The 18,401-nt window shown below is 40.6% G+C and overlaps 1 protein-coding gene and 1 long non-coding RNA gene across 4 annotated transcripts; both read right to left on the reverse strand.

Moving 5' to 3' along the window:
• Positions 1–1,024: 1,024 nt before the first annotated feature.
• On the reverse strand, positions 1,025–2,365 carry LOC136485863 (uncharacterized). 2 transcript variants are annotated; one of them, XR_010766591.1, is made up of 4 exons: positions 2,163–2,365; positions 1,868–2,060; positions 1,389–1,768; positions 1,025–1,220 (listed from the first exon to the last, which is right to left on the reverse strand). It is a non-coding gene; the product is annotated as an uncharacterized lncRNA (long non-coding RNA). The 2 variants fall into 2 exon arrangements; XR_010766590.1 differs by having other exon boundaries at positions 1,389–1,787.
• Positions 2,366–9,743: 7,378 nt separating this feature from the next.
• LOC136487364 (putative disease resistance protein RGA3) lies at positions 9,744–17,678 on the reverse strand. Of its 2 annotated transcripts, XM_066484527.1 has the most exons (8): positions 17,520–17,678; positions 17,336–17,423; positions 17,055–17,236; positions 16,492–16,960; positions 16,136–16,383; positions 15,844–16,044; positions 10,234–13,390; positions 9,744–10,140 (listed from the first exon to the last, which is right to left on the reverse strand). In XM_066484527.1, the coding sequence occupies exon 7, from the start codon at positions 13,346–13,348 to the stop codon at positions 10,277–10,279; it is 3,072 nt and encodes a 1,023-aa protein (XP_066340624.1). In that variant the 5' UTR covers positions 13,349–13,390; positions 15,844–16,044; positions 16,136–16,383; positions 16,492–16,960; positions 17,055–17,236; positions 17,336–17,423; positions 17,520–17,678; the 3' UTR covers positions 9,744–10,140; positions 10,234–10,276. The 2 variants fall into 2 exon arrangements, with proteins under 2 accessions (XP_066340624.1, XP_066340625.1); XM_066484528.1 differs by having other exon boundaries at positions 16,136–16,960; positions 17,503–17,670.
• Between the last annotated feature and the right edge of the window lie 723 nt (positions 17,679–18,401).

Genomic DNA, 18,401 nt, shown 5'->3' on the forward strand with positions numbered 1-18,401 from the left:
AAAGGGGACGTCAGACGGGCGGTCTCCGTTAGGTCAACTTTTCTTTGCCGAGTGCTGACGTGGCACTCGGCAAAGGCTTTGCCGAGTGCCCAATATATTGCACTCGGCAAAGAACCCTTTGCCGACAAAAGCTATGCCGGCGGGTCTTTGCCGAGTGTAACACTCGGCAAACTGTTTGTCGAGTGCAAACTTGGGTTTGCCGAGCGTTTAGGGCACTCGGCAAAGAACCCGTGTCCAGAAGTGATTGGAGTCTTCGTCTGAAGATCGGAGTTGTCTTTCCACTGTCTACACTCTGAGGTTATATTCTTTATACTAATACGCTATGTATTTATGCATTGTCTTTTGATATTACACTTATTTATAGCTATACGTGAGATTTGGGGCTCACATATGGTGTGTATCTGGTTTTGTTCTTAAAACCGGGTGCTACAACATCAGTCCAAATTTTTTTGTACGTGTAGTGTATACATGTATATATTAGCAAAAAGTAAAAATAGAACTAAAATAGCAACTTATTCACGTTGAACCCAAAAGGAAGGGTCCGTCTACATGGAAAAGGAAGGCGCCATGCGCTTGATTCTCTCTTCCGAGACGTGAGGATTTAATGATGTTTATTTTCTTTTCTTATATGAATTAATTAGATAATTAACTCAAAAATCCTTAAAAAATCAATGGCTCAAATTTATTTGAGATATTACCTCTTAATAAGTAAAGAAGGTATACCGTAGCATTGCCCTACACTAGGTACATGACGTTGGTGGTTGACAAAATGAGTAGTAAGGTAAAATATTGAGGTATAAACCCCTGTCTTAGCTTCATTCTTGTCCTTTTCTATTTCAAGTGTTGTTAGTTAAGGTACTCTAGATTTGATGTTATCAATTTCAAAAAGTACTTGGCATGTTGAACTTGCACGTAAAACCTCTACTAATACTTCCATTAGTTACACATTTCGATCTGGTAAAACATGATAATGGTCAAATTGCAGGTACATGTTAGATGTCTTACCTTAGAAATCTATCTTCCAACTAGAGTCAATAGTAATCCTCTTGTTGGCATATACAGTTCGTTTGGATTGTCGACCCATCCAGCGTACTGCACCGATGCTATGCGTGCAGATCAAAAGTAAATCCTTTGGGAAAAAAAACCAATTTATTAAGTGGATAGAAGAAACTATCCGCCAATCACCAACAGAGAACCACAGATATCACAGCTAATTAAACCTGCAAAAACGAGAAAGAATTAAATGGCAAACCTCTTGCTTGTCAAAACAAAGGTTGTTCAATGACTGGCAATTACTAGATGGTACCCATATCTAGAATAGTTCAGCAGAAAGTTAAAGCAAGAAGAGTATCACTGTATTTAAGCTATGATGGTGGAGCAGTAAGTACCTGATTACAGGTCAACTGATAAGCCACTAATGAGATGGTACACATCAAATAGATCAGTATGTGTCGATGCTATTTTTCCTTTTTTGCTCCCAACAGGATCACTTTGGTGAGAGATGAACTCGCTCAACAGAAATGGGCACACAGAGCATTAAACCTGTGCCAGCTCTGCTTGATCAGCACATGCAAGTCTAGGAATCATCTTCAATGAAGGAAATGGGTGTGACAATATATAAGAACTAGTAGTAACCATCTTGCAGAAGCAGTTCCTCCAGATCATTACAGGTGAGTACGTTTAAGATCTTCAATACTGAGGGAAGGTCTTTAGACACCAATGTATAGAATAAATAATGGAGGACAATCACCGGATGCCACGGCAAGTCCTGCAAAATGTGGTGACAACTAGAACAGTTTAGCAGGATCAGTGACCGCCTCGTTGATCAATACCTACAACTAGGACAGCCAACTAGAAGAATTATTACCACTGAATCAGAATTTTCAGCACAATTAGAACCAGAAAACGTAGGTCAACACATGACAACTGGAAAGGCACTGATCAGACTGCTTATTATGGAGATCAATTTGTCCCGATGTAAATTGTTGTGGTCCCGATAGTAGGATCTCTTCAATCTGTAGTCCTACAGAAACGGATGTAGCCTCAAGCTTCTGCTATCCCTGCATCACCAGGCAATACTATGAGAACAGAAACCAACTAAATCAGACTACCTTCTTAACTAAGTAGAGGCCATGAAGGTTTTTCAAGAAATGACAACATACCTTAGGAAGAGCATCGTGCACGACGAAAGGTTGCAGCAATGGAGGAGCAAATGGAAACTAGAGAGACCTTGTGGCAAAATGCCTCTTACGAGTGGTAAATAAGATGTGTGGAAAAGCGTAGACTAAAAGGCTGTTGGCAAGTGGTGAGGCGAGCACTTGCTACCATCATAGCATCTCCAACAGCTTCCTAATACCATTTCTCATCCCCATAAACCTGTCATGTTGGGGGAGATGAGCCAATTTTATTGCTGCAACAGCTCCCCAATAGCTCTCCCTTTTTTCTTGTGTGATCACAAATATCCCCTCTATCTCCCGTCAAATAAAGGGGTAGTTTCATCTACCCCAATACGTTGGGCCCACTCAACTGTCATCTTCTTCCCACCCATATCAAGGCTGGGCATCGGCATCGCGGTGTCCGCAGTCGGGGCTGGGCGCGACGACGACTGCGGTCGGGTCTGGGCGTGGTGGGGGCCACGGCCAAAGCTAGGGGTGGGCACGTGGCAGTGTTCGCGGCCGGAGCTGGGCGCGGACGCGTGGCGGTGTTCACAGCCGATGCTGGGCGCGGCGGGGGCCATGGCTGGAGTTGGGGGCAAGCAACGGATCTGAACTCTAGGCCACCGATCATGCCGGAGTTTGGTGCCGCACTGCCGCCCACGCCAGGGGGTCATGGTCGTCGTCGATCTAACTCTAGGAGAGAAGGGGCCATGCCATGGCCAAGTACCCCAGACCTCGTTGCCTCCTCGCCTTTGCCCCTACCTGCATCAGAGTACCCTGCTTGAATCTCGGCAGTGTTGGAGACAAGAAGTGACAGCGGGGCAAAAGATGCCCGCTGGAGAGAGAAAAAATAGTAATATGACATGTGGGACCCATACTTTGGGGGAGATTATTGGTGATTTGTTGGAACACCTCCCCCAACAGTCTAAAGAAACAGTATTGGTGATCAGCAATACCATCCTATTGAGGATGAAGTATTGGTGAGCTGTTGGAGATGCTATCATAGCCAATAATTACAATTGGATCTATCATAATTTATTGGTCTCTGCAGAGAGGAGTAAGCAGAGAGGGGTTGTTGGAAAGTGGGTGAGCGAGCACTTTACCTAAAAACTGTAAACTAAACGTCAGTCTATCTTTTGCCTGCTTATTGGCATCGACATTAGTCTATTATATACAAAAGTAGTAGTATATTTTGTATCCCTAAAGTTAGTGCGCATGTGACACTGAAAACCATTAACACATACCCGCTTCATACTTATCATCTTCACACTTATTTTAGGTGGCCTGATAGAAAATAACATAACATCAGTGGACTGAACTAGAATTTTCCATTATATAAGTAAATAGTGAAAACACAATGTGCCAAGATAATATATTTGATATCTTCCTTCTTATTGGCATCGACTATGGTTAATGAGGTGTGTTGCTTTACCATATCTTATCTTACTATATATTACTAATTGGAGGCCCCAACGGAGCCTCCATGTTAATTCTCACCAAACGTGCTAGAAAAAGAAGATAAATCATAGAAATTCTCACAATAATTAGAAAGATCTAGCCATCAATTTGATCGCCGTTAATTTTAATAGCCATTAGATCTATTCAGTTTATCTACAAAATTACCCACCTGCCATTATGAAAAATAACTCACGTCCATTTTAATAGCCATTAGATCTATTCAGTTTTTTTTACCATTATCAAAATCACGCATAATAGTGGATCTAATTGAAAAGGAAAACATAAATTATATTGTTATCCCATCTATCTCACGTGGTATTAGCCAAGCCCTGCTGTCGCAGCCGCCGTCCATAGTCACGCAGATTCAATCAATCAGGGATCGACCTTAATTCCAATCCTGCACTAATGCTACGCCAGGCTTCCCTTCCAGTCACGTTGATCTTTCTTGGGCTTCCCTCCCAGTCATGCCTTGCTGTTTTTTGGCAGCCCCTGTGATCGATAGCCTAGGTGAGCTCTTTGGAGTAGTAGTTGTTCTTTCGATTGCCTAATCAATCTCCAATGTGATCGAGTTTGGACGTACAGGTTTTCATATATAAACCAGACAGTGACCGAGGCAGAATATATAGCAAGCCGGATTGTTATGTTCTGAACAAGCTAGTGCTGGACATCCCGCAGCTAAACCTAGCATCCTTCGTCAAAGCATGGATGGAAGCATGGATGCGGGCTTACGGCGACATCTCTGTCTACATTGTTGGCATGTCACTGCTGAGCTGCAGGTCTGCTACTCTTGCTCATACTGGCATGCATCCGTGCCAATCTCTACTATGCAGTTTTGGTCATACGCATATGCAAATTCAAGTAAAAAAGCAAATATGTCCCATGTTTATATATAAATCATCCCATGTTTATTATTAATTAATAAGATTGAAGGAGGGAAATTGATGATAATACGAGACGACCTATCTGAAAAGACCTATGTGAAAAAGGTGCATCAGAAGGAAGAGGAAAGAACGCTAATCTTCATATATTCCTATATTTTGTTAATTAGACATTTCTACAATTGTTAAATTAAAAGTAAGCATGATTATATGTTCACCATGTCGACCACGTACACATTTACGCATTAGGATAAATATTTATTTTAATAGTTTATCAAGTGTGTAAAAACTATTTATAAAAAAAGTGTACCAAATGTTCCCTTAATAAAGAATGTAGCAAAGACACTGATAATTAACTTTAAGTTATATTATATTAACACTCTATGACATATAATAAATTCCACAGGTTGTTGTTCTAAACAGCTTTATAAATTTTGACGAAAATATAATGTCTTATCAATATAGGTAATTTAGTTTTAAGCACTCTATATTTTATAAAACAATGCTACTGCAGATAAAATTATGTGATAGTGCCACAGTGCAAGGTGAAACAACTATTTATACAATGTGAGCCGAGAGAGTAACCTAGGACCTATAATCTTTCTCAATTAAATAAAAGATGAAAATTGTGAATAAAGTATGAAATAAGCACAAGAAATTCAACTTAACATGTGGATAAAAAGAATTGCAATATACATAGACTAAAAGTTGAATTTAAAGTATAGATTCATCATGGCACACAAAGGTATGGAATAATAACACATATAACAAAATCTTAGGTTTCCACCAAATTAGTATCATGCTACGAAATAAAAACAAATCATGTAAATTGTAAATATACGTCACTGATGGAGCCTCCATGTTAATCCTTACGGACCCCCACTAGAAAAAATATAATGTCTAGAGATTCACACAAAAATTAGAAGCATTCACTCTCCGATAATAATAATAACCACAGGATCTTGCTATTTTCTAAATAATTACCCACCTCTATGAATGTTTATTTAAATTACCACTTATGCTATTAGATTCATAATATATGCGACCCCTTAAATTTTACATATAAATTACCATTTCTGACATTATTAAATCTACATCAAACTTATCGATATATTGTATGCAAAAAAAATGGCAATATATTAAAATTTGAATAAAGTACATGCACATTATATACTTGTGCATACGTGATACATAAATATATATGTTATGTTTTAGCAATCATGTAAAAGACTTCCTACACTAATGATACTAACAGATTATTTAAAATTATTAATAACCATGACATATAATGTATAAATTATTACTTACATAATTTATACACTTCAACTAAAACATTTCACATATCTTTATTAATAGTATAATCATTACTGCATAAGTAACTCTTTGGCAATAAAATTCAAATGTCTTGACAAGGTGGGGACGATATTGTAGAGTACATGTCGCTATATCTTCCTGTTCTTTGAGATTTCTTAGGTGCAAAAAGTCATTATAAGGCTTAAACATTAATATCCTCTTGAGTTTAGCACAACTACCCGTCCTAGATCTTTTGCCTAGCTCTAAACTGATCTTAAGCAGTGTGGTGTAGGTTTGAAGTGACCATTTAGGCCATCATTGTACTTAAGAGTGCAATCGGTGTGTCTATCATGTTAGAAAATGAACAAAGAGAAGTACAATTTAATGCAAGTACTTTTAAACATCTAGAGACATTAGACAATAAACTAATATCGCTTATAAGATTCTAGCCCGTGGGAGAGCACGGGTTGATGGACAAGTCCCAAACTAACCTAGAAGTACAGTGGATGTAGTTTGTGGGATTTTGGATTAAAAAGCAGATATGAATCAACCGATGGGCACAGTGGAATATGTATGTACCTCATCCTATACATTCACCAATATTTTTCCCATGCAACATTGCCAGCTCAGATATACTCCCTCGCTCCATCTTAAAAAAATTATAAATCTCCTCATAAGGAGTCAAACAGTATCAAGTTTGACAAGATTTATTGAAAATAGTATGCATATTTGTATTTTCAAATAGGTTTGTTATGAAAGTATATTTGATTATTAATTTAGTGATAATTAATATGCATGACAAATATTAGTATTTTTGTATATATTTGGTTAAACTTGAAATTGTTTATTTTTTCTTGAAAAATGAGTATTGCATTATTTTTAGGATAGAGCCAGCTTGCTGTGCCGGCCCAGCCTTTCATAAAAAGAGCAACCGGCCAATATTGTATACCTCGCGCTCTGTTCCACCGGAGACTTGACTCTGTGGTCACACCGGTCAAGGTCTCCTCCACTGCAGGGCTGCGGGCTTTATTGGTCGGTTCCATTTGCCTCGTGCTGAGCAGCAAGGCCGTGGTGGTCTGGTGGATGGCTTTTCTTTTGGACATGCATGCAGTAACTCTGCGGTGGACCAAGCAACCATGGAGGTCAGTCTGTCCGTGGTTGGTGGCGATCATTCAAACTACTCGTAGCCGATGATGAAGCCATTCTTTACCTGTGTAATTATGTGTTGGTGATGGCATGAGGATTTGATGAAAAATAAATTAGTCCATCATCTTCTCACTGCTCACTTCTCACTTCATCACCTCATTGCCCACAAACTAATGATTAGTACACGTATGAGAAATGAAGACATTTGAGTGTTTGACCAAATTTGAGAAATAAACTCATGACACACTCTATGGATGTTAGCCAAATGAAGACAGCTTTTCTGTTTGTTTTTTCTATGAAAATAAAACATGCTGCCAATGACAGGTACCTTAGCCATGTGGAGCCATTTAATTAACCTTAAAAATCTAGAATGTCCATGTGCTAGAGTCAAGAGAAAGAAGAAAGTACAGCTGGATATTCCATCGACGACCCCCCAGACTCAGTCCTTCGTTTGTGCTTCTTTCAAATTTTGAAAGTAGTCAAAATATAGGAAAGAGAGTGACACATACCTATGTACACGGCAACCACAGCCAGGTCCTAATTCGATGTGAGCCAGCAAGAAACAAAGCATGGAACAGCCTCTAGAGCCAATGGCATTCTAGGGGCTGAACAGAGGGGAACAAGCAGGGGCCTCCATTGAAAGTAGTGAGCACTTGCTGGTTGCTGCCTAAAAAACAGTAAACTAAGACGCCAGCCTAGCTTTTGCCTGCTTATTGGCATCGACTTTAGTTAACTATATTGAACTAGTAGTAGATTTAGTATTCCTTAGGTTAGTGCACATGTGAGCCTTTTTCCTAGAGATTCCACGAGCTGTCAGAGCGCATGTGGTACTCAACTACGCATACTACGAATTGCGCTGGATCTTGTCAGCTTCACATTAATTTTAGGTTGCGTGAAGAAAAATAACCATAATGGGGACAACATGATGCAGCGAGATAATATATTGGCATTGGAGCAGTGCAGTTGTTAGCGTATCGCATGCAGGGGAAACGCGCATAAGTGACGGCTCAGCCCAATTTTGACACAAGCGTGAGAGTTGGCAGGCACACACCCGAGTGTTCACGCCATGTCCCGTCCCGTGTGTCCTAGTAGAAAGATATCGAATACGGCATATTTTCCGAACCAGCCTCGAAGTACCGTGTATGTAGTTTGTGGGATTTTCGGTTCAAAAACAGATGAATCAACCAATCGGTACAGGACATGGAATATGTATGTAGCTCAGCCTACACATGCACCAATATTTTTCCCATGCAACATAAGGAGTCAAATAATGTCAAGTTTGACTAGATTTATAGAAAATAGTATTGATATTTGTATTTTTGGATAGGTTTATTATCAAAGTATGTTTCATGATTAATCTAGTGATAATTAATATGCATGATAAATATTAGTATTTTTGTATATATTTGGTTAAACTTGGAATTTTTTTAATTTTTTCTTGAAAAATGGGTATATTGTGTTATTGTTAGGATAGAGCGAGAGCTTGCTATGCCAGTGCGGTGGCGGCTCAACCTTTGGTAAAAAGAGCAACAGGCCAATATTGCATACCTCCATCCAATGGGCAGAGGTACTGGTGCACTCGTATGATCGCTCTGTTCCACTTCCACTTCCACCGGTGGGTGGGCGGCCGGCCGATGACTCTTTGACTCCGTGGCCACGCCAGTCAAGGTCTCCTCCACTGCAGGGCCGCGGGTTTTCTTGGTCGGCTCCATTTGCCTCGTGCTGAGGAGCGAGGCCGTGGTGCTGACCAAGCAACCATGGAGGTCAGTCTGTCCATGGTTGGTGGAGATCATTCAAACTACTGGTAGCTGATGATCAAGCCATTCTTTTTTACTTGTGTAATTATGCATTGGTGATGGTGTGAGGATTCGATGGAAAACGCATGCAAGAAAGCTTATTTGTTTCCATTCCCCCAATTTCGTCAGATGAGAACCGATCACAATCAGGAATAAAAGACAACCTTAACATTAAATAAAACTTGGCCTAGAAAAATTTGTGATGATGGGAGTCATCGATGTGCTCAAGTAGCCTGACAGTCGTAGAACAGTGGAACATTGCATGGGCATATGTACATACACGTGGTACACGTAGGCCAAAAATCTGACTCTGCACATCTTCAGAAATGAAATGAATTAACCTCCTCGATGCACTGTGAATTCCCTTGCAAAGAAATCGAGTTCGATTCGCGGCGGATGGGCACACACGCAGCTGCAAGGCCACAACAAGATATAATCCTCCGTGATGTGTTGAGCTTGGCATCATCACGCGTCGCCCAGAACTGACTACAATGACAAACAGTAGCACTTGCAACACCTCTCTGCAGTTTGCCTGCCGTCAGCAGAGTTGCTAGTGTGGAAAACAGAGTAGCGCTTTGCACTCACTGAACAGGAGAGTGTTACTCTGTCTCTGTCAGCAGGATAGGAGCAAAAGCAGAGCAAGGCAAGCCCCCTACTACCATGACACTCTTCGGACGCATGGAAAAGACAAAGAAACATATGGTTGAAGCACAGCGCTGTCTTCAGCGTTGACCGTCGGGTGAAGCCCAGCAGCACGAACGCACGCAAGTGACGGGCCAGACCTGTTAGACGCCTGCGTGAGATGTGTTGGCACACAGACCAGTGTCCAAATAGCACGCGAATTCAAAACGACTGCAGTGGCGGACGGTAATATCACTGTTCTGAAATTCAATGTCAGCAAGAGCCTCCTCGAGCGGGCCTGCAGGACGACTGCAGTGGAGGATATGAAGGCAAGGAGGCTCCGATCCTACTGGAGGTTTTTGGCCTCTCCGCCAAAGAAAAAGTTTGACCATCTGTTTAAATGAAAAACATATCCACATAGCAATAATCCTCAAACAAAATTCACGTAGCAGCATACACGCTGGGGCTCCAAACAACGTATGTAATGTTTGGCACAACTTAAAAGAAAAAACAAGACTAAAAACACCAGCAGTATATATCACGACCTTATTGAGATACATACGCAAACAAAACACTGGTTATTCAGACACATGCGCCACTTGATCAGGAGACACCAAAACACGTCTTCTCCTTCCTCGATAAGTAGAGCACCAAATTCTTCAACTCCTTGCATCAGCTTGACACGAGACACGCGTCCGTGCTATCCAGCCCAGCGTAATAAGGCACCTGATGGATATCAATGAGACAAATTCTAGACTCTAGTCGTCTCTTCCGCCCTCAATCCCAGATTACCTATAAATAATTGAAAACGGGCATGGATAATTAAAAGCAGAGAAGATAAACATCTAACCAAATTAGAAAATTCAGACAAGGGTCATAGCTTACATATATCTTCATAGCCATCTCATTCGGCATGTCTGTACGTTCACTATATCCAAGTGTAGACATCCATGTCTTCTCCGTGCAGCTGTTGGTGCTGCTCTTGGAGCCCAGGCAGCCACTGCGAGGAAGCATCTTCCATATCCTCTGTCTGCAACAGCTGGTGCAAGTTGTCCATCCTGTCAACACACCTCAAGTTGGGACACAGCCGTACACGCAGCTCTCTCACTTGGGGAAGATTTGAGACCCTCTCTAGGCCTTCACAACCTGAGATTAAAAGGCGCTCTGAGAGGAAACGGATGTTCTCCACCACCTTGAGGCTGTGCACTTGTCTTAAATGGAGCTCCTTCAAACTGGTGGCCTCCTGTCCAAACTGCCGTGGGAGAGCCCTCAGCTTGCGGCAGCGGACCAGGTCCAACTTCTTCAATCGTGGCAGCAGCTGTATCCTTGGAGGTGGGGCATCCCACTTTTGATTTGCAGCAGCCTTATCCTCTGCTCCTTCCGTGAATGCTGTTGTTGCTTCTTGTTTTTCTTCAGCAACAAAGGACCACTCCTCCCAGTTGGGCATATCCCTGATGACCAATGTTTCAAGCTTGGGGAAAGCTACTGCCTCTGTAGATCTGAGATTACCCATCCCAGAGCCAACAAATTCGGGTCCAATCATGGTGACTGCAGTGGTTCCTTCGATTTTCAGATATTTCAAGTTGGGGAGCTGACCGATTGGTGGAAGATGAACACATGATTTACAATCTATGAGCTGTAAGTATGTCAGTGAAGGCAAATGGGCAGCACGACCTAGCCAGACGGGAAACCTCCGACCAAAGAAATTCATAAAACAGAGATCCTCTAGGTTGTGCGCAGGGATTAGCAAATCAAAGGTTTTCTCAATATTGATTACAACATCTTCAGAATATGGCTCGTGTATGTGTTCACTGCAACGTAGGAATAATTCTCTGAGATGTTTTTTGTTTGCTAGCAGTGAATCTTTACTAGGAGGAACTGCTCTTTCCAGTTTGATCATATCAAGCCTCCTCAACTGCCAAAGGGGATCCAATTCTTCTATATTCCATCCATCTTGCATTACAGAATTGTTAAAAGAGCCGTCACCAACAGGAAAGCCTTCTAAATCGTTGAGAGAAATTAATCTGCCAATACCATTTGGAACCTCATTTATTGGTGAGCTCCCTAGGCCAAGTCGCCTTAAGTTGCATAGCTGAGTTATTCCTGAAGGAAGACTATGCAAAGAATCACACCTCTGCAAATTCAATATCTGAAGGTTTATGAGACAACAGATGGACTCTGGAAGAGAAGATATGTCAGTCCCATCAAGGTCTAGTAACCGTAGGTGGATCAAACGTCCAATGCAAGGTGGAACAGCTTGTATCTGTGAACCTGTCAAATCCAAAACTCGAATGCATGGTAATCTATCAAATACTGCATCATCAACTCTCAAAGACTTTGTACAAAATGTTCTCCAAGTTCTCACTTTACATTTCCCCTTATCTGTTCTAGGTAACACAACCATATCATTCATAGTGACTGCTGAAATACGGCGGAATTTACTCATAACAGTAACCCCTGCTGAATCTGGATCACCAACAAAAAGTTCTTCTCTGGATAAATGACAAGCAAGCTGCCTTAGTAGATCATGCATTCTACATTGAGTAAGATCAAAATCGGAATAATCTGGTTGGAGGAGATTTCGATAGATCAGCTCATAGTAGTATTCTTCTGCTAAATCTTCAAGGACTCGGTCATCTTGCTCATCTATAAAGCCTTCAGCGACCCACATCCTTACAATATCATCACGGTAGATTACCGAATCTTCAGGGACAATAGCACAATAGATAAAACATTGCTTCAAATGGTGTGGCAGCTCTTCGTAACTTAGATATATAGGACTTGTTATTTCACTAGGAAGACTACTCATGGACCAAGCATCTTTTACCAAAATCTTCTTCCACTCATTCTCTGTTTGATGTTTGGTTGCCAAAACTCTAGCAATGACTTTAATTGCAAGGGGAAGACCACCACATCTACGAACAATATCGATCCCTAAGTCATGTAGATTTTGTACTTCTTTTTCTTCTTTGATGCCCATGCTCTTCCATAGTAACTCCCATCCTATATCCAGTGACATTAAATCAACTCGATGTGTATAGTCCATTCCGGTTTCTACAGCAACAGTGTCAAATCGAGTTGTCAATAAAACTACTACTGAGGATGCAACATGTAGTGGGATTCTCAGTAGATTTGTCCATATGTCTGACTGCCACATGTCATCCAGCACAAGAAAAAAACTCTTATCCTTAATGGACAGTTCTAGCTTGCTTTGGAGCTCATCAGTTAATTCATCTGGCATGTACTGTACTTCAATTTTCCGTAGAATCTCCTTTAAAATAGCTATTTCAGAGAAATCTTGGGAAACACAAACCCATGCTTGTTTGTTGAAGCTCCCTTTTAGTTTTTGGTCATTGTATATTTTTTGTGCTAGTGTTGTCTTACCAACTCCTCCTGTTCCAACGATAGCAAGCTTATAAGACCTTTTTTCCTTATGTGCAAGCACCAAATCTACTACTTTTCTGCAAGCACGTAAGACCTCCTTACCAACAAGGTTTGGCTCAACAAGGCTGGAACTTCTTCTCTGTTTTGGTACAGAAACTGTTACAGTTGATTGTGTACTCTTGAGTGAAGTAAAAACTTTATCCTTTGAAATATTGTCAATTCTTTTGTTTAAGTTTTTAATCTTAACTGCAATCTCATGACGTGTCTGGATATTAAAAAAGCAAGAGGAAAGAGAAAGGCCACTGCATGTATTTGAACTGCTTGATACTAATGAAGAATGGTCTGGCAATAGCTTGCTTCCTTTGGATTTGGCCAAGTCAATGATATCATCAGCATCATACATAGCATCTCTTAGCTGACCAAGCCAATTGTTAACAGCAGATTCTTTTATGCTCCTTTTCTCTGCATCATTAAGAAAGTACCATATTTGCTCCATTCTTCTCTTCAGCTCTATGAGCTCTTCTTTAACACCTAAAATTAGTATGGCCTCCTCTGTAACAATATCTTGCAACTTCTTCGCGCATGATCCGACAAAAGATTCAAGTATGGTTGCCATCAGACCAAGATGGTTAGGGAGATCCACATAAAGAGTTGGAGGCTGGGCAATGAATGAGAAGACATGTTAACTTGGTCTCCAAATGTGATAACATTCATTAAATTTAACATATACCACTACTGATTTGTAGGGCAATGCTAAGGTACTCGCATTACCTAATAGGAGGTAATAGCTCAAATACCGTTGATTTTTTATTATTTAATAAAATAAATAAATAAATATAACAAAAAATATTTTTCAAATCCTGTAATCACGGGAGTACAAGCAGCAAGCGGTCATTCATTTCTTAGTTCGTGTGCACGTTACATGTTATTATATGCGTATACATATTATACATGCATAATACGCCTAAGGTTAACTCGCATATACATCTTAACGCTAGCTAACACAATACACAGGAGATGTATGTTACATGTGTATACATGTTATACATGCATCATACACCTAATCTTAACATGCATATACATCTTACATACATTAAATACGCAAGTTAACACAGGAGGGACATGTTGCATCAAAAAATCGTGAGCTAACATGACGACGGTACCTAACACGGAGCGTTACATGCATCATCAAAAGACTAACATGCTAATTAAAATAGATCAATCCAAAGTTCCAAAATAAAAAGATTTACCATATCTAATAGATTACACATGCATCAATTAGATGTAGAAAAAAGATTTTTATATATCTAAAAATTACCTTATTTATCCTATTTTACAAAATAAAAAATTAAAATAAATATATATTTTACATATTACTTCCTAGTAGTCATTTGGGAGTGTCAGAGCAAAGCCCTTGTACAATAGGTTTTATATGAGTATAGTGAACTCACATCCAGAATTTTCGTGCAACTTGTTATTAAGTTATATAGGAATAAACATATCCGGAATTTGGGAGGGGGCCGGCGCAGAGGCAGGAGTCCAGCGGGTCCGCTAGGGAGGGAGGATGGCCGGGGCGCTGACAGGCATGGGACAGCGCGAGCGACCGGCGTGGGTCCGAGCGAGTTCGCGCGAGAGCGCGAGGGCCCCGTGAGGGTGCGACGCGAAGCTGCGAACGCAAGGGTGCGACGCGAAGTTGCGGACGCAAGTGGAAATAAAAAATCGAAACCCTAGCTCTTTGATACCATGTTAGAATGAGGCCAACTAATTCTATTCCAGGCCCAAAGGGCAAGTATACATGTGTGTCCATATGCAAAGAGCCCCTCCAAGTAGAGGGAAAATACAAAGTACATCTATACATCTAACAGGATGAACTACTCAAAGATATTTATTGGCATTCATGCAAGGAAAGAGAGGGATTAGGCAGCTAACATGCAACGAAAGTAGAGATATTCATGGGAGAAAAGGAAAGTTCAATCAGCTATGCAAGGAAACTAATTTAGTTGGAGTCCAAATAGAAACCGTGCGGGTACCTGAAGCAGTGAACGAGTGCTAAGAGCAACTCCAATAGCTTAGCTATTCTTGTTGTGGAGGCAATTTTAGAATTTGTATAGCAAAAACTAGGCTCTAACAGATGTGCTATCTGCAAAAACTAGGCTCTAACAGATGTGTTATCTGACTTTGAAAAATAGGAAGCTGGCTATCCCTTGATTTTCGGTGGCCATATATAGCCAACCACGAACACTTGCTATATGATTTTGTAAAATAGCAAGGCTGTTCTTCCTTTTTAAGAGTTTTTTATTTTACATGATGGCTAAACAATGGAATTTGGCTAATAATTTTAGAGTCTGTCTATATCACACCTGAGTGATTTACACGTCTCTCTCACATGATTTTTACAGAACATCACTTGTATATCACGCGAACATCATAAAAAACATCAAAGAACATCACATGTATATTATATGGTACTTGGCATATTTGGTTGCTTTACACGTCTCTTAAACACAATTTTTACAGAACATCACTTGTATACCATGTGAACATCATAAAAAACATCATAGAACATCATATGTATACTATATGTAAATCTGTCAGATTTCATAGAACATCACTTATATACTATGTGAACATCAAATGTGTATTGTGTGAATATAAAAAAATTCGAGTGACAGTAGCCCAAGAATAACCCGAGTGACATATAGCTTTTCTATAATTTTAGCCAAGCTTTTGTAGTTGCTCTAAATAAAGGTGGTTTGAAGCATTTGGGAAAGTAAGAATTAGATAGCTTGTAAAGGGATGTGGACTAACTATTAGCTTTTTAGTCTAACATGAGTCAAACCATAATTTGGCAATACCAAAACCTTGTTGGCAGACCTAAAACATGGGTAATAGTTTATGTTTGTATTGGTACCATACCAGTTCATGGGCTTATTGTTTTTCTTTTATAATCCAAAGCACTTTGTTTCCTTTTAGATGAAAAAGCCATCTTAGAAGTGATTTGCAATAAGAATCACAGAAGCAGTTTGTCCGTATAAGTACGGACAGTTGTACAAAAGGTATAACATCATGGATGTAAGCATATAATATCAGAAGTACGCCTACAGCTCTTACCTTAGAAAAATGTATCTTACAATTGGGAAAAGTGATTGGTCATAGGAATCACAGAAGCAGTTTGTTGAGATGATCAACCCATCATTACTTGAAGATCTTGACTGAGTAAGGCCAATGAAGTTTTAAGGCCACAGCTTCAGAAACCAATATATAGAATAGATAACTGCGGACTCTCAGTCTCAGTTGATCACACTACGAAACCTAGAGAGAATGAAAGCTTGATTGAATCAATAGACTTAACTCAAATAATTTTCCAGAATAATCGGAGATATTAGGACTGGGAAAGATATACCTGCATATGGTTAGCTACTGGTTGTAACTGGATGCAAGTTTTCCTGATCCCATCTGGATGTTGTCCGAAAGAAGCTGGTGCTCTATCTAGCATCAAACTTCTGCAATCTCTTTATGATCAGCACGTGCAAATATGGCATGTCATAGGAGAAAATGAAGAATGACATCATAACTGTTTCTTGATTAACTTGATCCCGTGGAGCTTTCCACAGCAATCAACACTATATGAGCATATGAGAGCTGGAGGAACTGACAGCAGAGTGACATGGATGTAAACCAGTATGTGTCTATGCGATTTTTTTGTCTGAGAGAAAAAAAAGCAATGAACTGAGATAACGATAGGAAGAAATCTGAAACCTTTATGGCCCAACTGATTTAAGTTTTATGTAGATTAGTAAACTTGACTCAGCTGAGGACCAGGGGAGGTGTCGGAAAGTGAAAACCCGAAAGCCAAAACAGCAGTGGTTACTGAATCGTGCTTTCTGTTCCTCCTCTCATTTGCATAATTTCTGATGCAGGAAATGAAATCTTGCAGAAAATATTCATGTAGATTAGTATCTACAGGTTCACCAATATTCCCCGTTCAGTGGACAGTGCCTTTCTCCAGGACAACTTTGTATAAGTAGAGAGGGTCCTTTGAATCTTAACCAAGAAGGAAAAGAGTCTGATAATAAGAACCCATAGTAATCATCTTTGCAGGAGCAGTTTGTTCAGATAACAACCCGTGAGTACTTTTAAGATCTTCAAAAGCAAAGAAAAAAGACAACTGAGGACTATCACTCGATCACCAGAAAAGAACGAAAACCAACAGATCACACGGCAGCTCCTGCAAAGAGTGAGGATAAGTAGAACAGCTTAGCAGGTTAATGGCTTCTTGGTTGATCAACACACATGACAAGAACAGCTTAGCGTGTAATTACCACTAAATAAGAATTTCAAGAGGTAGCTGAACACTGCACAATCTGTAGGGCAGTGATCAGAGTGCTGCATAAGGAGATCTCAATGCAAATTGTTGTGCTCCCAACAGGATCCTCTTCACTCAGTTGTCCTACAGAAATGGTTACACTGTCCAGAATCAATCTTCTGCTCTCTCCGTGTCTCTCTGCATTACGAGGCAAGTGATTTGGCAGCAGAAAGGAGGACATCAGAACATCTTATTATTAAGTGGAGGCAATGAAGCTTTTCATAGGCACGAACATACCTTGGAGGCTTGGACACGACAGAGCCGGCACACTGACCAGATGCTCCAGGAGGTGAACTTCCACGCCGAACACGATTTCTTCAACCAGCTAGAACAAAGAGAAACGGTGCAAATCAGTGATGAAATTAGAGGAGAAAGATGAGCAAATCTGAAACCATTGAACTCACCCAAGTAAATAGCGTACCATGAATTGGAAGGACGAAGAAAGCGAAGCGCTGGCTGAAAAGTGAAAACACAGAGCAGTCGGAGTTCCTATTGAAGCATCCTCTGTCTCTCTCTCCCTCCACTTGGTACTCTGCTCTCAAATGTAATGCAGCAACTTCATTATTGTCCTCTCGGACATGTCACTGACGCAGCACATGGGCTATCAGATGTAACACCTACTCTGCTCCGCCAGTGAGTGGGGGCCGACGACTTGACTCAGCTGCCGCCCGGGTCAAGGTCTCCACGGAGTAATCGAATTTTTTTGTTTTTTTGCCCCTTTTTTTTAAGTTTTTTACAAATCTGTCTCGGAAGGTATCCTTTCAAAAAAATAGACCCTCATCTCGACGCCATTGTTATTGACGCCGAGCTAACACGTTACGGCACCAGCGAATTTGGCGCCAAGGCCTTGGGCTGATGTAGGCGTCGACGCAGGCGTGGCGGTGACATGGCAGCCATCTCAGCACCGAGATCATTGGCGCCGAGGTGGTGTTTTAAACCAGCACCCAACCTTGCTAGCCGAGGCTTCTTCCTTTTTCTTTCTCCTCCCTCTCTGGTTTTTACTCTCCCCACTTCGTCCTACCTCGGCATATTGGACATTGGAAACTTCGATTTGATCCCTAGATCTTCAAGAGCAAGGTATCATCGCTCCCCTCCTAGTTTTTTTCATATCGATTCGGTATATATTAGTCGGATTTTTCAACCTAAGAATCGTCATTACTTAGGGTTTCATGCAATTTTTAATATTTGTATTATACAACCGTAGGATGTCAAAGTGTGGAAAAGCTAGTAAACCAAGGTAACCTCAGCGCATGTTGTTATATTATGGGTTCATTGTTATGCATCAAATGGGAAACTCTAGGTT

Source organism: Miscanthus floridulus, chromosome 10 (assembly GCF_019320115.1).
Source record: "Miscanthus floridulus cultivar M001 chromosome 10, ASM1932011v1, whole genome shotgun sequence".
Taxonomy (NCBI): Eukaryota; Viridiplantae; Streptophyta; class Magnoliopsida; order Poales; family Poaceae; genus Miscanthus; species Miscanthus floridulus.